At 27.9% G+C, this 24,608-nt stretch overlaps 1 protein-coding gene across 1 annotated transcript; it reads left to right on the top strand.

Annotated features, from left to right (window-relative positions):
- Nucleotides 1–4,947: 4,947 nt before the first annotated feature.
- Nucleotides 4,948–24,542, top strand: LOC111633981 (ubiquitin-conjugating enzyme E2 N). The gene is made up of 5 exons (XM_023378650.1): nt 4,948–5,054; nt 21,344–21,445; nt 23,648–23,792; nt 23,864–24,004; nt 24,076–24,542. Exons 1-5 carry the CDS (start codon nt 5,025–5,027, stop codon nt 24,111–24,113), a joined length of 456 nt encoding a protein of 151 aa, XP_023234418.1. The 5' UTR covers nt 4,948–5,024; the 3' UTR covers nt 24,114–24,542.
- Nucleotides 24,543–24,608: the final 66 nt, after the last annotated feature.

The raw sequence follows: 24,608 nt of genomic DNA, 5'->3' as shown, positions 1-24,608 counted from the left end.
GTTTGGGAGGACGAACCAAACTGTACACAGTCATCAGTCTGTACAGGTACAAGAACTGCACTGTTGTGGGATGAGAATTGCTTCTACTTCCTTGTCTTATCATTCCAAAGAAACGCTAATTGAAAACATAAGTTAAGAGTTTAATACAAGATTATATAATCATTACACTAAGTCAGTTTTGATTGATAAAAAAAATATCAGACGATTAAACTTAAAGTATTTACAAGAAACGGTGAGCCACGGAGAGATAGCCCACAGTGAATCACAGTGGGTCTCACAAACCCAGCTCAATCTTTAGTTAACATTTTTTTAAATATAAAAATACTGAAAAAATTTATATTCTTCCAACTTTTCAGTCCGATCAACATGCGGTCAGAACGTTTTTTTATTTGACTTTACTTGGACTAGATGTCATATCAAAAGCTTCCAGTCGAAAAATTTACCGTGGAAACTCATTATTTCTATATATTGCGTAATAGCGGGAAATAATTAAACCAAAAGTATTTTAGTTTTGCGGGCAATTTTACCTCGAAATGTTTCTATCAAAATACTTATTCGTTTAAATAACGTCAACAAATATGTAAATTAGAGCTAAATTGGAGCTGTAAAAGGACGAAAATAGCGATTATCTAACATTTGTTTACAGTTTTACCTTGATTTACGTAGAGGGAACGATTTTCTTATTGTAGAATTGTCCACCAGAATTGTCTGGTGGAAAATGCGAATTTTCCACCAGACAATTCTGAGAAAATGTTTACTCGTTCAAACAGAATCAAACAACTAGAAGTTAGCTAATTAGACCCTAAACGTTATGGAATAATGTAAATAAAAGAATGATAGCTACGTGACAATCGTGTCGCGTAGCTATCAAATTATATAAAAATAAACATTAAAAACGCAATTTTGTCATCAATACAGCAAGAAAGAAAGAGAGAAAACAAAGCGCAGAATTTAACGGTGAAATTATAGTTTTTTACGCGACAGATAAAATTTAATAATTTTATATTAAAACACAGGGTCCGAGAGACCCACTGCGACTCAGCAAGGGCAAAAATTTACATGGCTCACTAAGGATTAAGATTACATAAAAAACACATAAATATTTACCTCTGATATTGTCTTTTCGGGATCTCTTCCTAGATGGTTCATTATTTCTTGTGAGACATCGCGTTGATCGTTTTTGAGGTACAGACTTATTAATGTACTTAGGACAATTAGGGAAGTTTGATGGATATGCATCCGACGTTAATGCCCAGCGATCTCGTGGAATTTCTACTTTCTCTCCATTTATAACATGGGAGAAGGTTTTTAAAATAAATCTACTCGCAAAATGTACGTCACAAACGTAACATTTACTTGTTAGCATCTTGTCGTCTCGTGGAATGTATCGCATCCACTCCTCAATGTTATTGCTAGGAACACGGAAAAAATGTCTCTTCTCGTTCGATGACTTATATCCTGCCTTGCATCCTGGCAGAAAGCACGTTAGTATTTTTATGTAACTAAAACACAATTATTATAAGTCGAAATCACCGACTTCAGTATATACCTAGCAAGAACCAAGGTCTTAGATTGCAAGAACAACGCTCTTCGCCAACTAGGGGCAAATATTGTCTCTAGCTAAGTTGAACTATTAGTCGAAAGACCAGTTAATCTACCGACTCTGGTATATCTCAAAGGACGCGACAGGGCTGTTGTAGATTTTAAACGTTTCTCACCATAGATGTAAAAATCTAAATATGTTAAACTTAATAGTCATTTGTTTTCTAACTAATTCGTTTTCGGACCAAGTGTCCTCAGAAATTTACAAAATTTACAACTTTTCGGTCACTCTCATTGAACTGGAAAAATTTCTGTCTTTATTACATTTAATATTATGATGAAATCAGGGTCATGTTCAGTAACGCAGGACACCTAAGTTAGAATTCTGAGTGGCTTAGTGGGCGGAGCTAAGAATACATAAAAGAAGCTAGCGGTGGGAGGAGTCAAGCAGTAGTTAGAAACGAGTTCAGCATTGCAGCATAACTAGACTTAGCAAGAATTCTGCGTTACTGAACACGGCCCAGTTCACGCTATACTCGGTTAAGCTTTTAAGTAAAACTTCGGCTCTTTTATCAGGGTTTTGTTTATGTCCCCAATTCCCTAATCCTTAATCATTTAACTACTTCTTAAGTAGAAATAACCAGTTACTTTGTACTTGAATATTTGTAGTCTCGGGAAAAAAGTGGAAAGACAAATTTTTATGACAAACGGATACATAAATCGTAAATTTAAGGAAAATAAATTATACAGCTTTTTCTGTACCTGGTGCATCTCCCTCATTCATTAAATTTAGTTGTAAATGACGCTACCAAAGTAACAGTTAATTTTTTAACATTGTACAAGAATTGTACACGTTTTTTCTACATTCCCTTATAGATGGGACATACGAAATCGTAATATCAGTGGTTTAACATTGAAATCCGTGAGTAATATAAAATCGGAGAGCGGAATAAAAATATCAAATATTTTAATGGATTTTTTTAAAACTCCTGTCAACTATACAGAACTATCATAAAAACGTACAGGTAAATTCTTATCGGTTGGGTTAAGTTATAAATCTACTCGTAATTCGCGTAATAGGGCGAGGGCGGCCAAATATCTAGCGGGCGGGCGGCTAACAGCCCGGAACCGGTCCTGGATAGAATTGGATGCGTATATGTATAGCATCCACCCGAAATTCTAGGCTTCCACCGGCTAAACCGGGTGAGGTTGGTGTTCCATAAAGCGCGTGCGCGAATCTGGCTTTTTGGATGCTGACGATACAGCGCTTCCACTCCGCCACTAATATTCTAATATACAATAGCGATCTTATCTTTTTTTTCACGTGTAGTATAGAAATTTGTAATAAGATACATAATGCGGTTATAATAAAATATAATACGTATTTATTTTTTAGAAAATATAAGGGAAGCGGCGCATCCACCGCTTCCAATGACTGCACACCACTGGTTTACTATTACTTAATTACTTAACGATGCATTTATACGGTACAGTATGTAAGGAACTGCCGTACGTATTAAATACAATAACTTATGCAGAGCATTTTCGAAATTCCAGATAAACGTTTCAAGATTTTAGGATATTGATGCTAAGCAAGAGATAGAATATTCACTTCTTTAATAATTTGCATTTATTGAAAAAATGTAAAATAGAAGACAAGAAAACAATGATTTCTTTTTTCTCTGACTCTTTCTGCCCCGTGGGCTCTAAGCAGACATTTTATCAAGCCAGTTATGGTCCATAAAGGTGAGGAATAAAGACCGACAAATTCGGGACAGACCTTCACAAAAAAATTCCTGGGGTTGCTCTTCCGGATTCGATTCCGACCGGAATCGAATCCCCATAGCGATAGAAAACGCTCGGATATCCGGCCGTATAATAGAAAACAATGATTTACAAAAATAATAGATATTGTTATTTTAAGAATTGTTTAATTACCCAAATTTTAACTAATTTAAAACAATCTAACAATAATACTTAATAAACAATAACTTTATTGCTAACAAAATTGAATTTGAAGAAAAACATAACAGCTTTCATGAAAATGTCCTGGTATTATCGTTTTGTAGATTATGTTTTGGGAAATAGTATCTTTTTTTTATTCCAAATTGCAGAAAATCAAACCCAAATCTCTCGAGTGGCTTGGTTTACAGCGTTTCTGTTATTTTTAATTATCTGGTGTGTAAATGGAATCTCTCAACAGATATTGGGTTTATGTTTCGTCGTCACATATACCGCCTTTCAAACACTAAATCAAGTAAGAAAGGCCAGTTACACCTCTGTCGGCACCGATCATAGAAAGATATTAACATATTGGATAGTTTTCTCTCTTTTCGTATTTTTGGAAGAAGGATCTCGTATAAAATTTTTACTTTTATACGTACCATATTACAATTATATAAAATATTTCCTATTGATCTGGTCATATTTTGATCCTTCCGGTTTTTTTACTCATTATACTTGGAAGAATTTGTTTACTCCACTTCTTCAATATGTCAATGATACAGAAGAATTTTCGAAACTAGAAATATACGACGCAAATGATAAAGAAAGAGAGGAAGAATTATTACTAAAAAATACTGAAATGAACGAGAGTGAAAAACGAAGTTTAGTTAAAGAAACAGTAACATTTAATTTTGATGAAGCAGGCAAATCAGTCGAAGATGAAGATGTCAAAATGGACGAAGAAAAACAATTCTCACAAATATATGATACAAGCAAATGGCAAGAAAAATCATCAGAAGAGCAGTTTTTGCCATCAGATGATAAGGTACCATCCGAGGAATATGAAATCATAGAAGACGTATATCTAATATCTGAGGAACCATCAATGCCGAAAGATCAAGAAACCTCACACAAAGAACTGATGACACGTAAGGTATCTGAGGAATACAATGCTTTAGAAGATGTATATTTAACGTCCGAGGTATCATCAACGAAGAAAAATCAAGAAACACTAGAAGAAGAATTTGTGCCACGTAAGGAATACGTCCTATCAGAAAAAAAGGTAACACCCGAAGGACATGTGACACCAGAAAACGGAATAGTGACACCCGAGATAAGTGTAACATCATCAGATGAACACGATACGCAAGTGTCGGAGTTGAAAATGGAAAGTACGAAAAATACTGAACTTGTAGAGTCTACCGAAGAACATCCCTACTTCGAAGAAACGGAAGAGGAAGCTTATAAATCTGACATTCACGAAGAAGAATCGGATAAACAATGGCCGGTTTGATTTACATCTACTAATCATTTCAAGAACGATTTAAAATTATGTATATATATTTTTTTACAAAATTTCTTTCGAATAAATAAAATATTTGAACTAGTTTAATATATTATGATAAAAATAATTTTACATTAAAAATCTAAAATACCCGCGAGGAGGCGATATACCTTTGATTGGTCGTCGGCCATTAACGTTGTTGATCAGCGTTGGTCTTCTTTGTTGGCTCGGAATTACGTCAGTTTGCAACAGAATGACCGGATTACCGAGGAGAATTATCAAAGTAAGATGGCAAACGACTTTAACGTAAATTTACACGCGATAATACGGTAATTTTTTTAAAAACACAGTTAATGATAGGTGTATGCCGCATGATTTAAGCCTAATTCGTAACCAACAGGAAATAACCGTGTACGATAGGAAAAATTATAATAGTCATTCGGTCTCGTTTGCTCTCCAGAATCTCATTTCGTACTATAAATTAAACGAGATCCGACTACAGATTCTACACTCTTAACAAAGCGTCATAATCCCGAGCTTTTATTCATCGACCCAAAGGAAAAATCACATATTCCGAATATTACACACGTTTTAACCTCTAACTTAATTTAGTACAAATCAAATTAGAGAAAACTCCATTAATTAAATGTAATTTAAGTGTACTTTAACAGTTTCCAATTAGTTATAAAATAAATTTTTAATACTTGCTTTAAAACACTTGCATATAAATTTAGAATTTTAGTTGTTTGTGTAAAAATTACACGAACAATTAAAACTGGACAAAAATAATTGAAGAATGTAAGCGTAAAGGTTTACATTCTTCAGTTATTTTTCTGACAAAAGAATTGTTTTGATATAATTAAAAATGCAAAATTTAATTACCGAATCCGGTAATTTTAAATGCCTGTTATGAAACGGATTTATTTGCCACAATACATTTTTAGCGTAAAATTGATCTGAAATATAATTTTTCATGGGTCATTAATTATTAATTTTAATTTCTAAAACTTGGCAAGCTGATATGTTCGTTTAAAAAACTGAAAAATTGGCAGTGGTATTTTAGCATTTTATATGTACACACGCATACACAAGAAATATAAATGAGCTTTTTATTACTGGTACAAATTATTGTAAAATCCCATAAAAAGCTGGTGAAACCAGGTCGTAAAAGTAAGCTTGGCAAAAATATCTAAATGAAGGAAACTTTTGAAAGTTGTGGCATAAGAATAGTTTAAGCAGGTTTGACAGTAAGACTCAATGTGTGAATAAAGCATCTCTACAGGAAGTTTTGGATGATGCAATGTTGTTATGAAGATAAATCGGAAAGATAAACATTGTCACAGAAAAAGGCTTCCAGCTTTACTTTGTACCTAAAACTTTCTTCGCTGATACTGCTCGAAGATGTTAACGTTTGGCCAAATTAATGTAGGTTCAACGACTTTAATGCACAAAGTAAAGCGCGAAGTCTTTTTCTGTGACGATGTTTATTTTTCTGATTTATCATCATGATGATGCTTCATCCAAAACTTCTTGCAGTTCTGGTTTATGTAATGTGCACTTTATTCACATGTTGAGTCTTACTGTCAAATCTGCTTACACTATTCTTATGCCAAAAGTTTCCTTCGTTTAGATATTTTTGCTGAGCTCTACCTTTTCAACCTGGTTTCACCAGTTTTTTAATGAGTTTGCAAGGATTTTTCAGTCATCAATAACTTTGTAAGTGAATAGTTTTCATGGTAACCCATCAGATTAATATAAATCTGATGGGTCATGTGATAGCCTGCAGATTTTTCTCAGTGTCAGAATAAGTATGAAAAATCTGGTGCAGATCAGGTAAAGAGTTTTATAAGGGAGTGAAATCACAGTGGAAGTATTAATTAATGGATTGAAAGTAATTGCAATGAAATCTTAATATTTAAAAAATGGGCTATAATATTATAAGTACTTAATATTTTTAATAGAACCTTCAAAAGGACCACAAAAGAGGTGATCATCTCTCTCGAGAGCTATTAAGCATATGTAGACTCTAGATTTTCTGGTAGCTTGGTGTCACTAAAATCTCTCACATAAATCTAGTGGAAAAAATGCTGAATTTGGTATTGTGTAAGTCCAGAACAATCCAATGAATTTTTTCAAAATTGAAGACTTCCATAGTTCTCATTACAAACACTGAATATTTTAAATTTCTTTCAAATTGATTCATTAGTGTTGGAGATATTAACAATTAAATTTGGTACTTTAACATTATATGTGTGGCTGATATGAGCTCTGATATTTTAACAGAATAAAATGATAATTTCTACAAATTTTATATTTATTATGGACTAGTGAATTTTTTCAAAACTAGAAAAAATTTTATCATATACCAACTTAAATTATCTAATGCAGTAAAACATTCTTTACTCAAATGTTTTCAATTGTCTTAAATGATCATCATTGAGAAAAATTACATTCTACAATAATGAACTAAACAGTTTTTCTAGAATTACAGAACAGTAATTCAAATACAGTATATTCTAGAAAGATGATTCTATCATTCAAGATGATTGAAAACATTTGAATAAAGTTTTACTGCATTAGATGGTTTTAGAGTTGGTATTTGTACTAGTATAGTTCATTTTATCATAACATGAAATAAAGTAAATCTGTTAAATTTTATTTCACATATATAAATTATCATCAATAGAGCATTTTTTACTGTTTTTATTCTAACTTTTCTTTAACTTTCACAAATAACTTATAGACTACACAATAAAGGCATGACTGTCTTTATATTTCGCTTGCTGTTTTACTCTACAGTAATTTATATAATTGATTTTATAGATGACATTTTGCTTCTGTGTTTTACTTAATTGCAAATGAATTTTACTGTAAATCAGATTTACAATTGTCCATTAATCATTATTTGGATTTAATAATAATAATTCAGAGTGAGAATTCATGACATATATGTTTTATTAAATATCAGCTTTAAAAAGATTTTAAAATAAAATGAAAATAGATATTTAGAAGTTTTAAAGAAAAATCTATTGAAAAAAATATTTATTATACAAAATATACTTTGAAGATTATAAAGTAAATATTGATTCTAGATTGAACTTTTTAATACATATAATATAGTGGGAAATAAATCATGTTAAAGTGGAAAAACATTTTTTATTGTCATTGTTATTCCAATCAGTGATTTTGTTTGTACTTTGATCTTCATATAAATTCTTAGAAGAAAATAAACTGCAAGCTGATGCCAATGGACTTATTAAAAACATTATAACACAAAGCATTGATGATGTTTTGATCTTGAAGAATTGAATCTTATATAAGTAATAAGAGAAATAAAATTTTTTTAGAATTAATAAACAATATTAAGAAGTAAATTTATGAGAAATAAAGAAAAATAATTTTTTAATTGCACACCATTGCAAAAAGATGCAGTATAATGGTAGAATGTATTATTTGTAAATTTTGAAATATTTTTATCATTTGATATGGAAAGTATCATCTGATAAGTTTTATTAGTTTGTCATTTTGTAATATTTTATAATAATAAGTTTATAATAAATTTTATGCATGCTGATGTAAATTATGTAAAATAGTTAATTGAAAAATTATACATTGAAATTAATACCATCAAATTATTTAGCTATTTTTGATATTGATTTAATAGTTCTTATACAAATTTTATATAGGAAAAAAACTTACCTAAAATATTGTTTATTAATTTAAATTATATTATTAAAACTATCTAATAATTATCTGACAAAGTTTAAATTTGATAATTATTTATTTCAGAAAGATAAATTAAACTTTTTGAATTTGAGTACATTTTAGATCAGGGTCTCCAAAATGGTATCAACTCCCAAGGTTCAAAAAGGCTGTTTTTGGAATCAGTTGAAAGTGGTTCATTATAAAGTTATTAATCAAATGGGTTATTTATATAACAGTTTAGAATGCTGTAAATATGCTCACTAAGTAGATTTTTTGTATGAGAAAGGTTTGTGAATTAATACTGGTTCACTATGTTTATTTACTGTTATTATTATTATTAATACTGTAGTATTAACAAAAAAGAAAGTGCCAATAAAGATCAACAGTCAAAACAATTTGGTGACTCCTACTTTAGATCAAAGATAGAAAAGTTATAATTTTAATGTATGTGTGCATTTCCTGGAAACAAAATGATATATAAAGGTTGAAATTTATAGGAATTGCAGTAAAGATAATCTGAAAACACTTTTTCTGATTTGAACTAGTCTCTATAGTTCATTACAATTTTTTAATATGTAATGTTATCAAAAATAACAAGATTGTGTGACAGCATCATTGACATTATCAAAAAGTAAAAGTAGTGAATACATTTATTACCTTATAAAATTCCAAACACTTTTATAGAAATATAACTATATGTACAAATAATTCTTTTTTATATATTTAGAATAATTTTATTATTATTATTTAGATGCAATGTAATATACTGGTTTGACTATAGTACAATCTTTTTGCTAAACATTCTTTGCCAGAAAATATTTCTGGTCATTTATTTATAACTTTATTTTATCAAGATCTATACATACCATGTAAAAATAATAAATAACCTATATATGAATGTGTCTTCAGATTTAAAATGTTTATGATAAAATTTGAACAAATGCATAACAGTAATAGTTCTGTTATTTTATCTTGAACAGTTTTTATCAAAATTGTTTGAGATCACTTTTTATGCTCATTATAAATTGAAGTTGAATTCAAAGAATTATGATAAACATCAATGTTTCATTATCATTATAGTAGAAGCATAACAAACTATAACAGTATCTTGTCTTATAAACATAAGAAGCAGAGATGCAGTGAAAATATGGTTAATGTGATCCCATATATAGGTATCAATTAATTTAAGTTATCAATATTATTTTATTTATTAAATCAATAATAACTGCATATATTTTCAGAAAATTAACTTAGGCTTTGACTATGCTTACACTTTTTAATATACTTTTAACCACACATTCCCAATTTTGTTACTATACCACTGATAAGCATTTTTTATTTATAAATCTTTGTTTGATTACATCTTAATAAACATCCATCAATATAATTTTTCTTTGCAGTAACTTATGCATTACAAAGGAACCCTACCTAATTACTATTTCAATTTTAAAGCTTCTTTTTTCAATCTTGGATTTGCCTTGATTCATTTTTCTGAACTCTTTTATACTGTTATGATTTACTGAAGTTTAAATCCATTATGAACTCAATAATTTTTTGTTACTATTATTCTTTGCTTTATAGATTGCAAAATTAAATTTTAATCTGATAGCTATATTTATTTAATTTGATATGTCAATAAATATATATCTCAGGAATATCAAAGCAAAATGGTAAAGATAAGTGCTTGATAAATAGTTTCAAACAGCAAATCGTTAGCTTAATTCTGCATGAAAAATATAATTCAATACTTAATGATCATGAGGATAGGAAAATTCTTATTAACGTGTCTTGAAATATGAGATCTTATATGGAAATTGAATGTGTAACTTGTATTTCTTTATTGCTTTGGGATTGCTTTTAAAGAGTATATATTACCATTATATTACTCTTTTATATGCAACAAAATAATTATCAGATATTTTCCTATGAGATATGTATTTGATGATGATATTATAGATTGTCAAATTGGAATATTTTCTGTATGCAATATTTTTCACAGAAAAAATATATGATGATACAATTCAAGTCAAAAATTGTTAATATGTAAATAGAAATATTGTAAATATGAAAATTCTTTATAATTATTGTAACTTTCACTAGATTAAATAGTTTCTGCCTATAGGATTTGAATATTGCCAGTTTTTCATTTATTTTTTAATATTTACAGCTCTTTTCTTGTTTATTTCATTGTACTATAGTTCTTGAAGGACCTTACTATCTCATTTATTTACATCATCTGCACTTTATGAGAAGTTTACTAAACCTTTTTCACAGAAAGTGATTGTTAGATCTTTGTTCAACCCTTTCTTTTCTCTGGACTTGGGACCAATTAGAAGTGCATAAATGAAATTTAGATGACATTTTTACAACTATATGTAAATAGTAAAAAGCTCATTGTAATAAAATTCTAAGTGATGTCTAAAAAGTTGACATTGATGTGTATCTAGTGTATTTGCTACATACTGTAGAGCTAACATTTGTCTTACTGGATATAAACACATTCAGATTAATAATATTGAATGACATATCAGCAAACAAAATTACTTGTAATAGAATAGATTTTTATAATAAAAACTATACTCTGAAGAGTAGAAAAGATAGAACTTCATAGAATATAACATAGAAACAAACTGATACAGTAATATACTATTGTTAAATTGCTAATAATTAAACTGTTAGTGAAATTGCAAGTGTTGAAATATTACAATGTTATAAAATTGAATCATATTTAATTGATTCAATTTTATAACAATATATCAATTAAATATTCAGCAGTTGGGGGATTAGTTTGCCTGATGATGCCTGTTCAACATGGACGAAAATGTTAGCACCTCTGAACTTCTCTTCTGGATATTAGGTTTTTTTAGTGGCTTAGTTATTAAAATTTGGTTTTTTAATGGTTATACAAATATTTGCCCATATTATTATTCACAAATTTATTGTGATATGTTTTTATTCATAGCTAGTTTTTCATATTTATAATTTTTATTATTAAAAATATAAAGTATAATATGTAGAGAATTCAAATATTTTATATGTTTACCAAAAATTTCCTACATTCAATTTCAATTTCTTACATTTCCTGCATTCAGAAATTTAAAGGCTTTCAAGTAAAACTATGATATCCTTAATACTAAAATTATGCTGTATAATTATGAACAGGTGATTAGTTTCAAAACAAGCAAACAGCTGCATTGAAAAGAGGTTTCTAGGATAGCTCAAAATAATAGTAATAGTGATGTGAACTTCATAAATAAAACAAGTAACTAAAACAATTGACAGGTCTTTAATTGATACCAACATAAATTTGAATACAAAAGATGGCCAGTTTAACACAATGGACTTACTTGTATCACATTTCGATATACATTTTTATGACTTACTTACTTGATGTTGCATTAAGGATAACTGTCAATTTGTCTGTGAATTACTCATTATGATTCTTCTGTTTTCTTCAATATACATTTTCTATCTGATATTCTTTGCTGCTTCTTCCATTCTGATAAAAGCAACTCACACACTTGACTATTACTTCAACCATGTTAATCCTAGTAACTTCCACAAATATCAAAGGGGGTAATCAACCAAAAAGGACAAAGGTGCATAAAATAAATATATATGGTCACTAGGCTATAAATATAAACAAAAAATAAAAAATAAAAATACACAAGATCTCTTGTATTTTTTCTCATTACTAAATCTTAAAACTCTTGACCCATATTTTTATTAATGTGGTAAACTTGATGAGCTCCTAAAGATATTAGATAATTCTGTAAATTTCCTACATGAAATAGTTAGTATTCTCAATTTGCTTACTATTAGCCAATCTCTTTAACCTCAATTATGTGTTAACTGCTTGTCTATATGCATTAAAATAATTTATGGCCTACATTTTTATTTGTTTAAGAACTATAAAGACCTTTTGAATTATTTATATCATTTAATTAGTTTGCCCAATAGTTTGTTGCATAAGATACAACACAACCGTATAATAAGTTTAAACATTTCAAAATTAAAATCTGGTATATTCAAGAATATTTTTTCGTTCTAAGTTCTTGATACAGTTTAGTTAGTTTAGATGGGGGTGCTTTTGTATGTTGCTTGTATTAAAAATGTTGACTGTTTAACATTGCAAGTGGAATTTTATTAATTTATTTTAATATAAAAAACAATAAATAAGAATAAATCATTTATATGAAAAGTCAAAAAAAAGAAAGAAGAAAATATAGGGAATATAATTATGTAAGTTTTAATAGGAATGAAAATTTCAATAGAATTTTCTGGAGTATCTGTTAAATTACATGTATAAAATCACTCAATATGAATTTTGTATGTACTGCAATAGAAATATATTGAAACAAAGAAAAGTATGAAAACACTACATAACATACAGGAGTTGAATTTCATTTAATCATTCAAATGAATCTTTTCATTATTCTTGCTCAGTTCGGATGCATGAAGGATCTGATGAGACGAGAAAGTCCTCAAAAACATTTTATCCATTAATAAATGTTGATTTCTGTACATTATATAGCATTTTTGCAATTTTCTTTGATTTCAAGTAGTCTGTAAACTAGGAAAATTAATTGTGCTTTACACAATTAATTTTCCTAATATTAACACCAACATTTAATTCAAAAATTGCAAGTACTTTTGATAGTTTAAGACTATCCTCTTCAGATTGATTTGATTAGACTCAAATTGAGTCAGCCTAAAGTGGATAGTTGTAAACTATGAAAAGTATTTGCAATTTTTTGAATGAAATATTGGTTTTAATGCTGTAAGAGAGAATATATTACATTGTAACATTACACTAGAGTCTGTTAACTTGAAAACATACTGAAATTTACATATAATATAAAAAATAATATATGTAAAATAATTCAGTTCTGAAAATTTCATATGCTCAGAATTTACTATTTGTCTATAATAATTTCTATTCATAATTATCTTTATATAGGTAAATAATTATTATTGGTATATTTTAATTGATTCTTAATGTTAATTCTCAAAATCATTTCTACCTATTAAGACACATATATGTGACACAATTTATTTTTTTATAAATCATTATTTATTCTGTTTTTAGTGAAGAACAAAGTAAAATATGATTATGATTATAACTAATAGTTTATCATTTTTGTAATTTTTGCACTGTTTATTAAATTAAATTTTACAATTTACCAATATTTAAATTCAGTAATAAATATATACTTAATAGCTTCTTTCAGTAGAACTCACTGCTGTATAAAAATTTTTAAGACTAATTGCACCTTATATTTAAATCTCTAAGTTTTTAAGACTAATTGCTACCTTATATTTAAATCTCTTGCATAAGAAGTTTAAACTGAAGATTTGATCCAGAATTTTCTCTACAGAGGTTATTGAATACCATCTTTAGTTAAAATAGGCAGAGGAATTTCTTGGAGTAAATTTGACAGTAAATACATTGAATTGAAACTGCTTATTAACTATTTTATTGTTTAATTTTAATAAACTATTTGAATGATATTTTGTATTCATTGTATACATTATTGTAGATGTAATTTTACTTTTAAATTCTGATTTATATTCTATTTGAAGGTTGGCATTAAAAGATTTGTATTTTACTGACTAGTTTTACAATCAATTTATTGATTCAGGTTGCTATAGGAATTTATTTTTGATTATAAAAGCATTGAATAATATGATAATAAACATAAATGAATTCATAAATATCTAACCTGACTACAAATTATAATTTCATTTATATATTTGTAATCAAATATAAAAAAATAAATTAAAATATTACGTATAGCTTGAAGCTTTATAAAATTATATAACCAAAACTAGATAAATGTCAAACATTCTTATTTTGGCATGTTAGATTTTACAGCAGATATTGATTTTTAAAGTCAAATAATGCATGTCTCAGAATCTAAAAGACAATAATGATTTAGTCGCTCAATGCAACTTTCAAATATGTTATATAAATTCTGATTTTTGATGATGATTTGTAGAAAAGAATGTCTATTAACTTATTTAAATTATATTTAAATTCCAAGAATAAACTAAATTTCTGATGAAGAAAAATTAGTTCTGTAGTACAGTTGAATAAAGCTTTATTGGTAGCAGATGTGCTAATTTATCTTGTTATCTGCTACTATTGTCTGTGTAGTGAGAGTAGACACCAGTCAGCCTGAGCTGGAAGGGTCTATGTCTGGATGAAAGGAGATGTGATTAATTGATTAATGTGTGAATANTTTTTTTTTTTGGTTCTATTTTTTTCATAAATTAATATTAGAACTTTTATTTTTTATTTATATAAATAATAATTATATATTTGAGACATTTAATTATTAATAAAATAAACTTTAAAGTCATTTCTTATAATTTATTTAGATTAAAATAGAAAAATATATATAGCAAAACAGTTGTGTATTGTAAAAATTAGAAACAGTTTATAGAATAGTAAACATTATTATATAAAGTTTATATAGAAATCTGACACCTGCAGTTAAATGATTGGGATTCTAAAGCATTAAAATTTTGCAATGCAATTGTTCCAGCAGACAGTTTTCAATCTTATTTTTAAATTACAGTCAGTTTTTATCCCAAGGAAGGGCATTTAAAATGACTGAAAATGTTAGGAAAAGCAAAATTTGCACTGCATTTAAAGGTATGAGTGGTTGTTTTTGTAGTTCATAGTTTTTTTTTATTTTCTTAAAATAAATTTTTAAAATATTCTTTCTTCTGTCATTAGTTTTAATTTTGCTGTTTTATTTCGTTTTTATCAATTTAAATTTTATACCCTGAAACTTTATCTAAACCATTATTATGACTTACCATGATTATAATCAATGACATTAAAGTAAATAATTTTATTTTTTGATTTTATTATATAAACTTGCTCATACACAAAGTTATTACAATTTGAAATGTTGGATTTTACATAATGGAAAAACTGAATTAGAGAAGTCATCAGTTTCAAAAGATTCTGTTTTATCTTCAGGTTTTAAATCTTATTTATATAACAGAGAGAAAGTATGGTGACCAGTTAAAAACATGACCTTTCAAGATTTTTACACTTTTGGACTGCAAAAAAAAAACTCACTTTATAATAACTAATAGTATAATACATAACGTGTTTTTAAATATCATAACAGATGATGTTACAATTTTAATATTTAATATTGAATATTAATTTGATTATATAATAAATTACTTTGCTGAGAAAGTTATACAACTTACTGCTGGCTTTTTTTAAATTGCAGTTGATCTGAAATAAAAACTGGTAACTTCTCTAATTCAGATTTTCCATTCTATAGAATGCATCATTCCAAATCATAATAATCACTTTCTGTATGAGCAAGTTTATTTAATGAAATTAAAGAAATAAATTTAGTTTAATGCCATTGATTGTAATTATGATAAATTTTGATAATGGTTAAGATAAAGTTTTAGCGTATGAAATTTAAATTGATAACTTATCAAAAACTAAATAAAATGACTAAATTATAACTAATGACATCCATAATTCAGTCTACTTTGTTGTTTGTTTTGATAATGGAGCCTTTATTTCTGAATTTAAATTATTATGACTAAACATTTATATAAGATATTTAGAGAAAAATGCAGTAAAGTTAATTTTAATGAGCAAGCTTTGAAAATAAAATTTTAGTTTGCTCTATCTTAAAAATCATACTGAAAATTAAATTTTAATCTTATTTTAACCATTATTAAAATATTTAAAAACAATTAATTAATTTAACTGGTGAAGTTAAAGGGTGACATAAACCCATTAAAAGAAATAAAAGTTGTGAGTGCCATACATTAAAAAGAGTCTGAGTGTAAATTTTATTATATTTTTGATTACTTTTATAATCTGTGTTAAACTTTTAGCAGAATTCAGTACAGTACTCAAATTACAGTTCTGTATATCAATTTTCTTACAACCCCACCAAGGTGACCATCTCACTTATGTGGTTAGAAATTGTATACCTGAAGGCAACCACATGAGTGAGATTTTACTGTATACACCAGTAAAATGTGTGTATCAAGTAGACAAATATGCAAATAAAATTCCTGTTAAAATGTAATTTTTATTTTTAAAAATTTGGATTTATTAAAATATTATTTTAATGCAACATATTTTCTTGTAAAAATGTTTTTATATGTTCATATGAAAGAGATTAATCTTCTTGTACATAGATTATAAAAGAAAAAACTTATTGTATAAAATTTTAATAGTATTTGATGTATAAAATAAGTAAGAATTATTAAAATTTAAATCTTGTTAATGTAGGTTGAATATTTGTAAAATTAAAGTACTGTTTGATGTGAAATATTGAAATTTACATGCATGTAGCTTGTATGAATAAGTATAAAATAATCATGATACAATTGTTTGTAGAAGAAATTTGAATAGTAAAAATTGTCTAGGTAAAAAAAGAAGTTATCTGGCATTTTGCCACGACTTAAAATCTAGTAAAATATATAATTACTGAAACTTCAGTTAGGTGAATATAAGCTAAGAAAATATTGATTATAAATAGTTCTGTAAAGGCTGGAAATGAAAAATAACAGCTGCGTAAAAAGAATGTCACTACTTTTAAATATTTTTTTACTTATTGTTAAATTTTTTTTTTAAATACAAATATTTATAGAAACTATTTAAATTATTTGTTCAAAAGAATTTTTATGGAAAAAAATTGAAAAATGTGTCAGTAGCAATTTATAAATTCATCAGAAAAAATCATTAGCATATGAATTATATTTTAATTTTAAAATTAACAAATGAAAATGATTTACACAAATGTTTGTCGATGCAAATACATTTTAAATTGTGTTAAGTACAGATTTTTAATATTTTTGAATTAATTAAAAAGCACTTTATGGATGGCTTAGGTAGGCAGATTCTAGACCGATACTAGTAAAATTGTTTTTAAACCATATTGATATGTTATCTATTATATAAACTGACTGTAGTAAAAGTATAATTAGAAATTGTAAATATTAGATAAATTTAAAGTAAAAAAAATTCACTATAGTCTAGTAAAAATATCATAGTAATTGTTTATGAAATGTGAATTTTAATTGGGTGATAAATCATTTAAAACTATTATTACTTTATTGTAAAACATGAAAAAATAATTTTTTTATTTTGTGTTTAAATGAAACATTATATATCTTTTCACATTTATTTTAAATAATTATGGTTTTTTCTGATTATCTGTGAGTTCGTTATTTAAATATTGCAAAATTAATAGTTGCAGATTTGATGGTGTTTCAGGTATATAATCTCATAAAATAATTATAATTTATAAGTTCTAAAAATGAATATAATTCTCTGAAAATATTTAATTAGATTTCTAGAAAGCCAATTATATTTTTTATTAGATATTTCATGCTATACTTGGATAAAGAACAAATAAAGTTTAAATTTGTTTTGACAAGAATGAAGGTTTTGGTTAAATATAATAAACTATAACATATGTAGTTTATATTATAGTTTATTATAGTATAACTAGAGTGATGATGATAAATAAATTGGAAGAGAAGTGATAGATTATGATAAGATATCTTAATAATTGATTTAAAGAAATTAAAGAAGAAATAAGAACACATTTATAAAGTAAAAATGATAAAAATGTTTGATTTCTGTATTATAAATGATATTATAAGTTAGGACTTCTAAAAAACTCCAAAAACTGAATTGAAATGTTAAAGGAAACATATATAAGTTTCATAGATTTTTATGTACATATATTTTCATCTATATATGTTGTTAATATTGTACTTCTATACTTATAAGAGCTCTTATAGATGAGGAAAAATCGGCAATATAGTCTATAAGGTATAAGGGTGGATCAATAAATAACCAGCCAAAAACAACAGCATGGCCAGTTATTTATTGATCCACCCTTATACCTAAAAGAGCTTGTCATTTTTAAAAAGAATTTTATAGTACTGGTTTCTGTTTTTAACATTGGTTACCACAGAAAGGTCACTGAACAGATGTTGTATCGGTACCTTTACAGGTAATTTACATTGACAGAGAAGTGCAGTGCTCTTATAAGCCACAATAAGCTGAAATACACAAAGGAATGTTTTTGTATGCAAGGTAGACTCTTACAAGCAAAGCAGGAGATGTTTCAGAAACAAAAATAAGTGATTTATTACATATAAAGGCATGCTCTTATTTGTATAGAAATATGTTATGTATTTCTGATCTGTTTTGGAATATATTATTGTCAGTTGCACATTAACCTTTGTATGCTGTATTTATGTTTTGAATGCTGCTCATCAGACCATTTCTGAACTGAGCAAAGTTGTAGAGGAAATGATATATATATCATTTCCTCTACAACTTTGCTCAGTTCAGAAATGTTGAACAATGACAAATACGATATATTCAAATGCAATAGATGTTATAGGATTAGATACTTAATTAGTTGCCATAAATTGGCTAAAAATCATTGTTGAAAGTTATTTATTTATTTTTGAACGTTTTGAGTAATTTTCCTACAAAAACTACTACTGTGCAGATGATAGTTGAATTGCAATCACTATCTGCAAAATAAGTTATTGATACATATGGAACTGTTTTGTGTATTGATCATGATTTAAATACAGTTATTTAAAGATATTACAAGACACTTTCACAAAGTTACAGCACTATTTTAACTTTCATAATCTAATGTGGCAACGTGCTCACTATGAATGTGGCTGTAGCAAAATGCTACATTGATAGTAAATATACAGTGGTACCTCAGGATACGAAATTACGTTTTCATGATACGATCTCAGGAAACTGAGATCGTATCATGAAAATGTCGTAAGGTGAATCAACTTTTCCCATACGATTACATGTAAAACCAAATAATTCGTTTTAACGCGAGAAACATACTCAAATTAAAGCCAAGTAATACATTTAAAAAATAACTGTAGTAAGGAAAACAAATGAAAAATGCGAACTAATGTAACGTCGTATGGTGAGTTTTTGTTCGTATTGTGGAGCAAAAATATGTTCGAATTTCATGTCGTATCCTGAAAATTTCGTATGCTGGGGCGTTCGTATCCTGAGGTACCACTGTAAGTCCATTGGCACTACTACAATAGCAGTGTATACATCACAACTACACATGCACTGCTATGACAGTAATATGTGTAAAGTCATAAATGCAAATCATTATGTAATTCTTTTTCACCTATAAAATGTGTGAGGCCCACCATTTTCCCCAAATTTTGGTTGTTGTTATATTATTATTATAATTATTATGAACAACCAAATTTTGGTTGTTCATAATAATTCATGAATATATGAATATATATATATATATACATGAATTATTATGAACATTATCGTTATAATTTTAATCAATTTATTTTAAGTTTTTAGCTAATAATGATATATTCTCTTTAAAAAATAAGTTAGAAATTTTATTGTATTTTAAACTATATATGTGTTTTACATCTCTTTTTTTTTTCTTTGAATTCATCAGACAATTGTTAGCTGTCAGACAAGATGCCTTTTGCACCCATATCTCAAAGATGTGTGTGTGAATGTGACACCAGGATTGTTTATGTTTATCAAGCAATGTTGTAAAAGAATTTTGCTATTTTTCTGATTCTAGGGATCCCCTTCTAAATTTTTAGCAATACCAATTAAAAATAATTAAGAGAGACAAATTAGAATAAAAAATTATCAATTAATTGTCATAAATCTCTCTACATTCAAAGGAGGGATGACTGTTGTTTCCCCGTTTTTCAATAGTGTTAGCTGACAACACACACCTGGTGGCAGGGTACCCATAAATGAATATGTTTAAAAATGTGGACATTGTAAAACACTGTAAACATGAAAATAAAATGCATTTATTACTGTTTACATGGATTAACTTTTTGCAGCTGTGATTTTGATATAGGGCAGACATTATATTTGCAAGCTAACTTTTTTCAAGTTTCAATGTTTCAAAAATCAGGTACACATCAGAATTGAGAGAACATGATAATCTACATATATTCACTCCTGCACACTTGTCTAACATGTAATTAACAGAAGAAATTTAAGTTTCATACAATATTTGATCTTGAAAATGTTAAGAAAATTGAATTGTTTGGTCAATAATTCAGTCTGTAATTTGAGTTTCATTGAGTAACTGTTAGGCCCTGTACACACTAGGCGTTTTTCAATGCGCGTTAAACGCCGAGCTAATGCGCGTTAGCTCGGCGTTCGACGAGCGTTAGTTCGGCGTTTAGCACTGGCTCAGTTTGGAAATGGACGAGAAAGTAATTGATTGTGTGTGCTCCTCCATCGTTGCTATAAGGCAGCACATATATCTCAAAGCGCCCATAAAGTGCCCGCAAAACGCGCGTTTTAACAAAAATCTATAAACACGCGTTAAACGTGCGCTTGGCGTTTGAGTGCGTACGGCTACATAGAACTCTTGGTTCTTTAAAACGCGCGTTGAAAAACGCCTAGTGTGTACAGGGCCTTACTGTTATACTTATTGGAGGAGAACAAATACAGAGATTTGGCATATTTCTTTTAGCTTTATATAAATAAAAAGATTAAAATTGAAATTATTTGATCAGAGATATTAAATATCTTCCATTTAACTGTAATTACTCATATTGCTTTTGCAATTGGTAATTAATAAATGTTTAATAATTTTATTCTAATTTTAGTTATTGAAATTTATGTAAAATATATTTTGTTTTCTTATTTGTAATTTTTAATGTTTTATGTTCAGACGAGATAAAATTAGGAAATGTAAAAATTTTGATTTTTTATTGCTGTTTGCAGAAATGCAAATTTATACTATTTTAAAGATCTGGGGAATGCATATAATGTTATTTTATAGTATGTTTTTTTTTTTTTTCCAGGAAACACAAAGATTAATGGCTGAACCAGTACCTGGTATAAGTGCCATTCCAGATGAAAATAATGCTAGGTATTTCCATGTTGTTGTCACTGGACCACAAGAGGTAAACTTTTAATATTTTTAGTTACTTGTTTAAATGAATTTTGGCTAACATCAAAATACTTTCTATTATACATGTACTTATACTTTATTAATCAAAGAATATTTTCAGACAATAAAGAAAAATGCTAAGATAATGATATAAATATTTTGGATCAGTTTAAATCTTTAAAAAAAAACTGATGATGATGCATTACATTTCAAGGAAATTTTATCCATAAATTTGTATTAATTAATTTTTTAACAAGTTTGATAAAAAAATTAGTTTCCCTTAACTCAAAATTTAATTATATTTAAATTCCAAGAATAAACTAAATTTCTGATGAAGAAAAATTAGTTCTGTAGTACAGTTGAATAAAGCTTTATTGGTAGCAGATGTGCTAATTTATCTTGTTATCTGCTACTATTGTCTGTGTAGTGAGAGTAGACACCAGTCAGCCTGAGCTGGAAGGGTCTATGTCTGGATGAAAGGAGATGTGATTAATTGATTAATGTGTGAATAATGTTAGAATTAAGATGATAAAATTATTTATGATGAAAATAGTATAAAACGTTTTAAATATGTAAAAAAGAAAAGTGCAGAAGTCAAATCCATGTCTCAACTCCCAAAGGGGGATAGCCACACATTTCCTCCATCCCGTTCATCTGACGTAGACTCTTCCATCTCAGGCTAACTCATTTTTACTCATTTTGATGTCCATATTGTATTAATCTGTACTAAAGAAGAATTAATTCTAATCAAGAAGTTTAATTTATTCTAAGAAATGATGATATAAAAAATTTTCTCTTCTATTAATAAACTACCATTTTAGGTTATTCTTTGAAAGTTTATGATGTCAAGTTTCCGTTTCACAAATTTGTAATAAGATTTGTGTTGTTGAATTTGAATGGATCATAGAATTTTGAATTTGGAAATTTTGAATTCATTGATAAAAACTCATTTTGTGGATGGTTATAATTATTTAAATGTGCTTATTTAGTTGTGATGTGTCATCTGGTGTTTTTTATACTTGGGGCTTTTTTCTAATCTGTTGTCTGTTTAACAAATTTTAAATCTTAATCTGTGAAACTATATCTGAAATTGGATTTGCAAATATCTTTACGATTCAAATGAATTTTTTTAATATTGTAAATATCTAAATCATCAAATTTGTTCTGAAGTAATTTTGACTGTCTTATTGGTAACCGAGCCCAAATTGCACTACTAATCAAAGAATCGAGTCAGATTGCTTATCTGGCATGGTTATATCTTCTAATTGATATCTATTTACATACTAATTTAAAGAGGAATTTCTTTAAATAGTATAAAAAGTAGTATTAAAGTAGCATAATTGGCAATACAAATGTGCTTAGTAAGTAGTAGTTAAGAGTTTGAGTCCCATTTCCAGTTCATTTTTCCTTCCAGAGTATTCTAAACTAGCATCCTCCATCATGGCTTCACCCGCTCTTATATACATATAGAACTTTGAAAATTTGAACTAATTGTTCATTATTTTTGGGTGATCAATCTCTAGCCCCGAATAACAGGTCAACCTAGATTTATTATGTATCTTCAGGTGAAAACCTTGATTAAGATGAATAGTGTAAACTCTGTCAAGTGCTGTATCTCTTTTGATTCCAGGATACCCTTCAACATCTAGCATACCTATAGTCTGAACTCTGCAACTCTTGTGGAAGAGCAAAAGTGAGGCTTTGCCACCTAGCAGGTGATTCTCAAACTAAACTCTAGTGGTGCAAGAGCATGCATGAAATTCTGCTAACCATGAGATTCCCCTGTCATTTATCACATTTTAATAAAAATTCTGTAGGTTTGATTAGTGATAAACATTCCAGGGATCATAAAGATACTACTGTTAAAATTTGGTAACAATTCAGTAGTTTTTGCAGTTAGTTGGAACAAATGAAAAATACATTCTCTTTATATAGTAGTATAGATTAACTTAACTGTACTTATTAAATTTAATACAAGATAGTGACTTATATAAATATGATGTATTCAGACTAAAGATATTTTATTAGCCAAAATGTGGCCCAATAATGAATAGGGTTTGATTAGTAATTTGATCGTATTATTTACTTCATCACTATTAGAATATCTGATGATGAAGTTTAAGAATTCTGAATATTTAAACTGAAAGGACATTTATTGTAGTTTAGTTTTTTATATTAATCTTACTTTGAAACAGAGTTTATCAATTATTTTCAGTCTCCATTTGAGGGTGGTGTTTTTAAATTGGAATTATTTCTGCCAGAAGAGTATCCGATGTCTGCTCCTAAAGTTCGCTTTATGACCAAAATATATCATCCTAATATTGATAAACTAGGTCGAATATGTCTAGATATTTTGAAAGGTAACCCTTTTTATCCGTTTGTAAGCATCGTAAATGCCACAATAATTAAATCCAGTCATTACTAATTGCAGATAAATGGAGTCCCGCACTTCAAATCCGAACAGTATTGCTCTCTATTCAGGCACTACTGAGTGCTCCCAATCCAGACGATCCATTAGCAAACGATGTAGCAGAACAGTGGAAAATAAATGAAGCCGAAGCTATTAGAACCGGTAACGTATGACGATAAGAGCAATCTTTATTGTAGTAATTAATTTGTTCTAATTCTTGATGCACTTTATAGCTCGAGAATGGACACGCTTATATGCAATGAATCCTTGAAGATTTTTAGGTTAAGAACACTCTTTGGGAGGTCATGGGGTCATGGTTCATTTGCTGGCCATAGACACTCAGGCAGCATCAATTAATGATGTAAATTGTCCTGGTCACCTGACTGCTAGCTTTAGGTTTTGTGGACCCCTTGTTTCTGAAATCTACTGCTTTATTCCCACCATGTTCTGTAAATAAAATGTTTGTACGGAAAATTGTTTTCAGTAAACTTGTAAGATTTATTCATCTGACCTAGGATAAAATTTGATCAAATAAAAAAAAAAAAAAAAAACAATTTTCATCACACACCTAAATTATAATTCATAGTTTTTCTCAAATTAAATTTTCTTGTAAAAAGACAAAAAAATTTTTTACCCGGTCCCTCGATAAGGTGTACATTGCAAGTAACTTAACCTATTAAACAAGCCTTTTTTTTTTGTTGTTGTTTTATTTGTCTCGTTTCTTGGGGTTCATCTATATGTAGCTCGTTTTCAAGATGTCACAAAT

Source organism: Centruroides sculpturatus, unplaced genomic scaffold (genome assembly GCF_000671375.1).
Source record: "Centruroides sculpturatus isolate CEXI.00-Female unplaced genomic scaffold, Cexi_2.0 scaffold833, whole genome shotgun sequence".
Taxonomy (NCBI): domain Eukaryota; kingdom Metazoa; phylum Arthropoda; class Arachnida; order Scorpiones; family Buthidae; genus Centruroides; species Centruroides sculpturatus.
Note: the sequence above shows the minus strand (reverse complement) of the source record. Positions and strands in the feature narration are given on the sequence as shown.

Coding starts and splice junctions, on each gene's coding strand:
- LOC111633981 (XM_023378650.1), top strand. CDS start 5,025: ATGACCGGATTACCGAGGAGAATTATCAAA. Junction 21,446..23,647: donor TTGTCACTGGACCACAAGAG/GTAAACTTTTAA, acceptor AATTATTTTCAG/TCTCCATTTGAGGGTGGTGT. Junction 24,005..24,075: donor AGCCGAAGCTATTAGAACCG/GTAACGTATGAC, acceptor TGCACTTTATAG/CTCGAGAATGGACACGCTTA.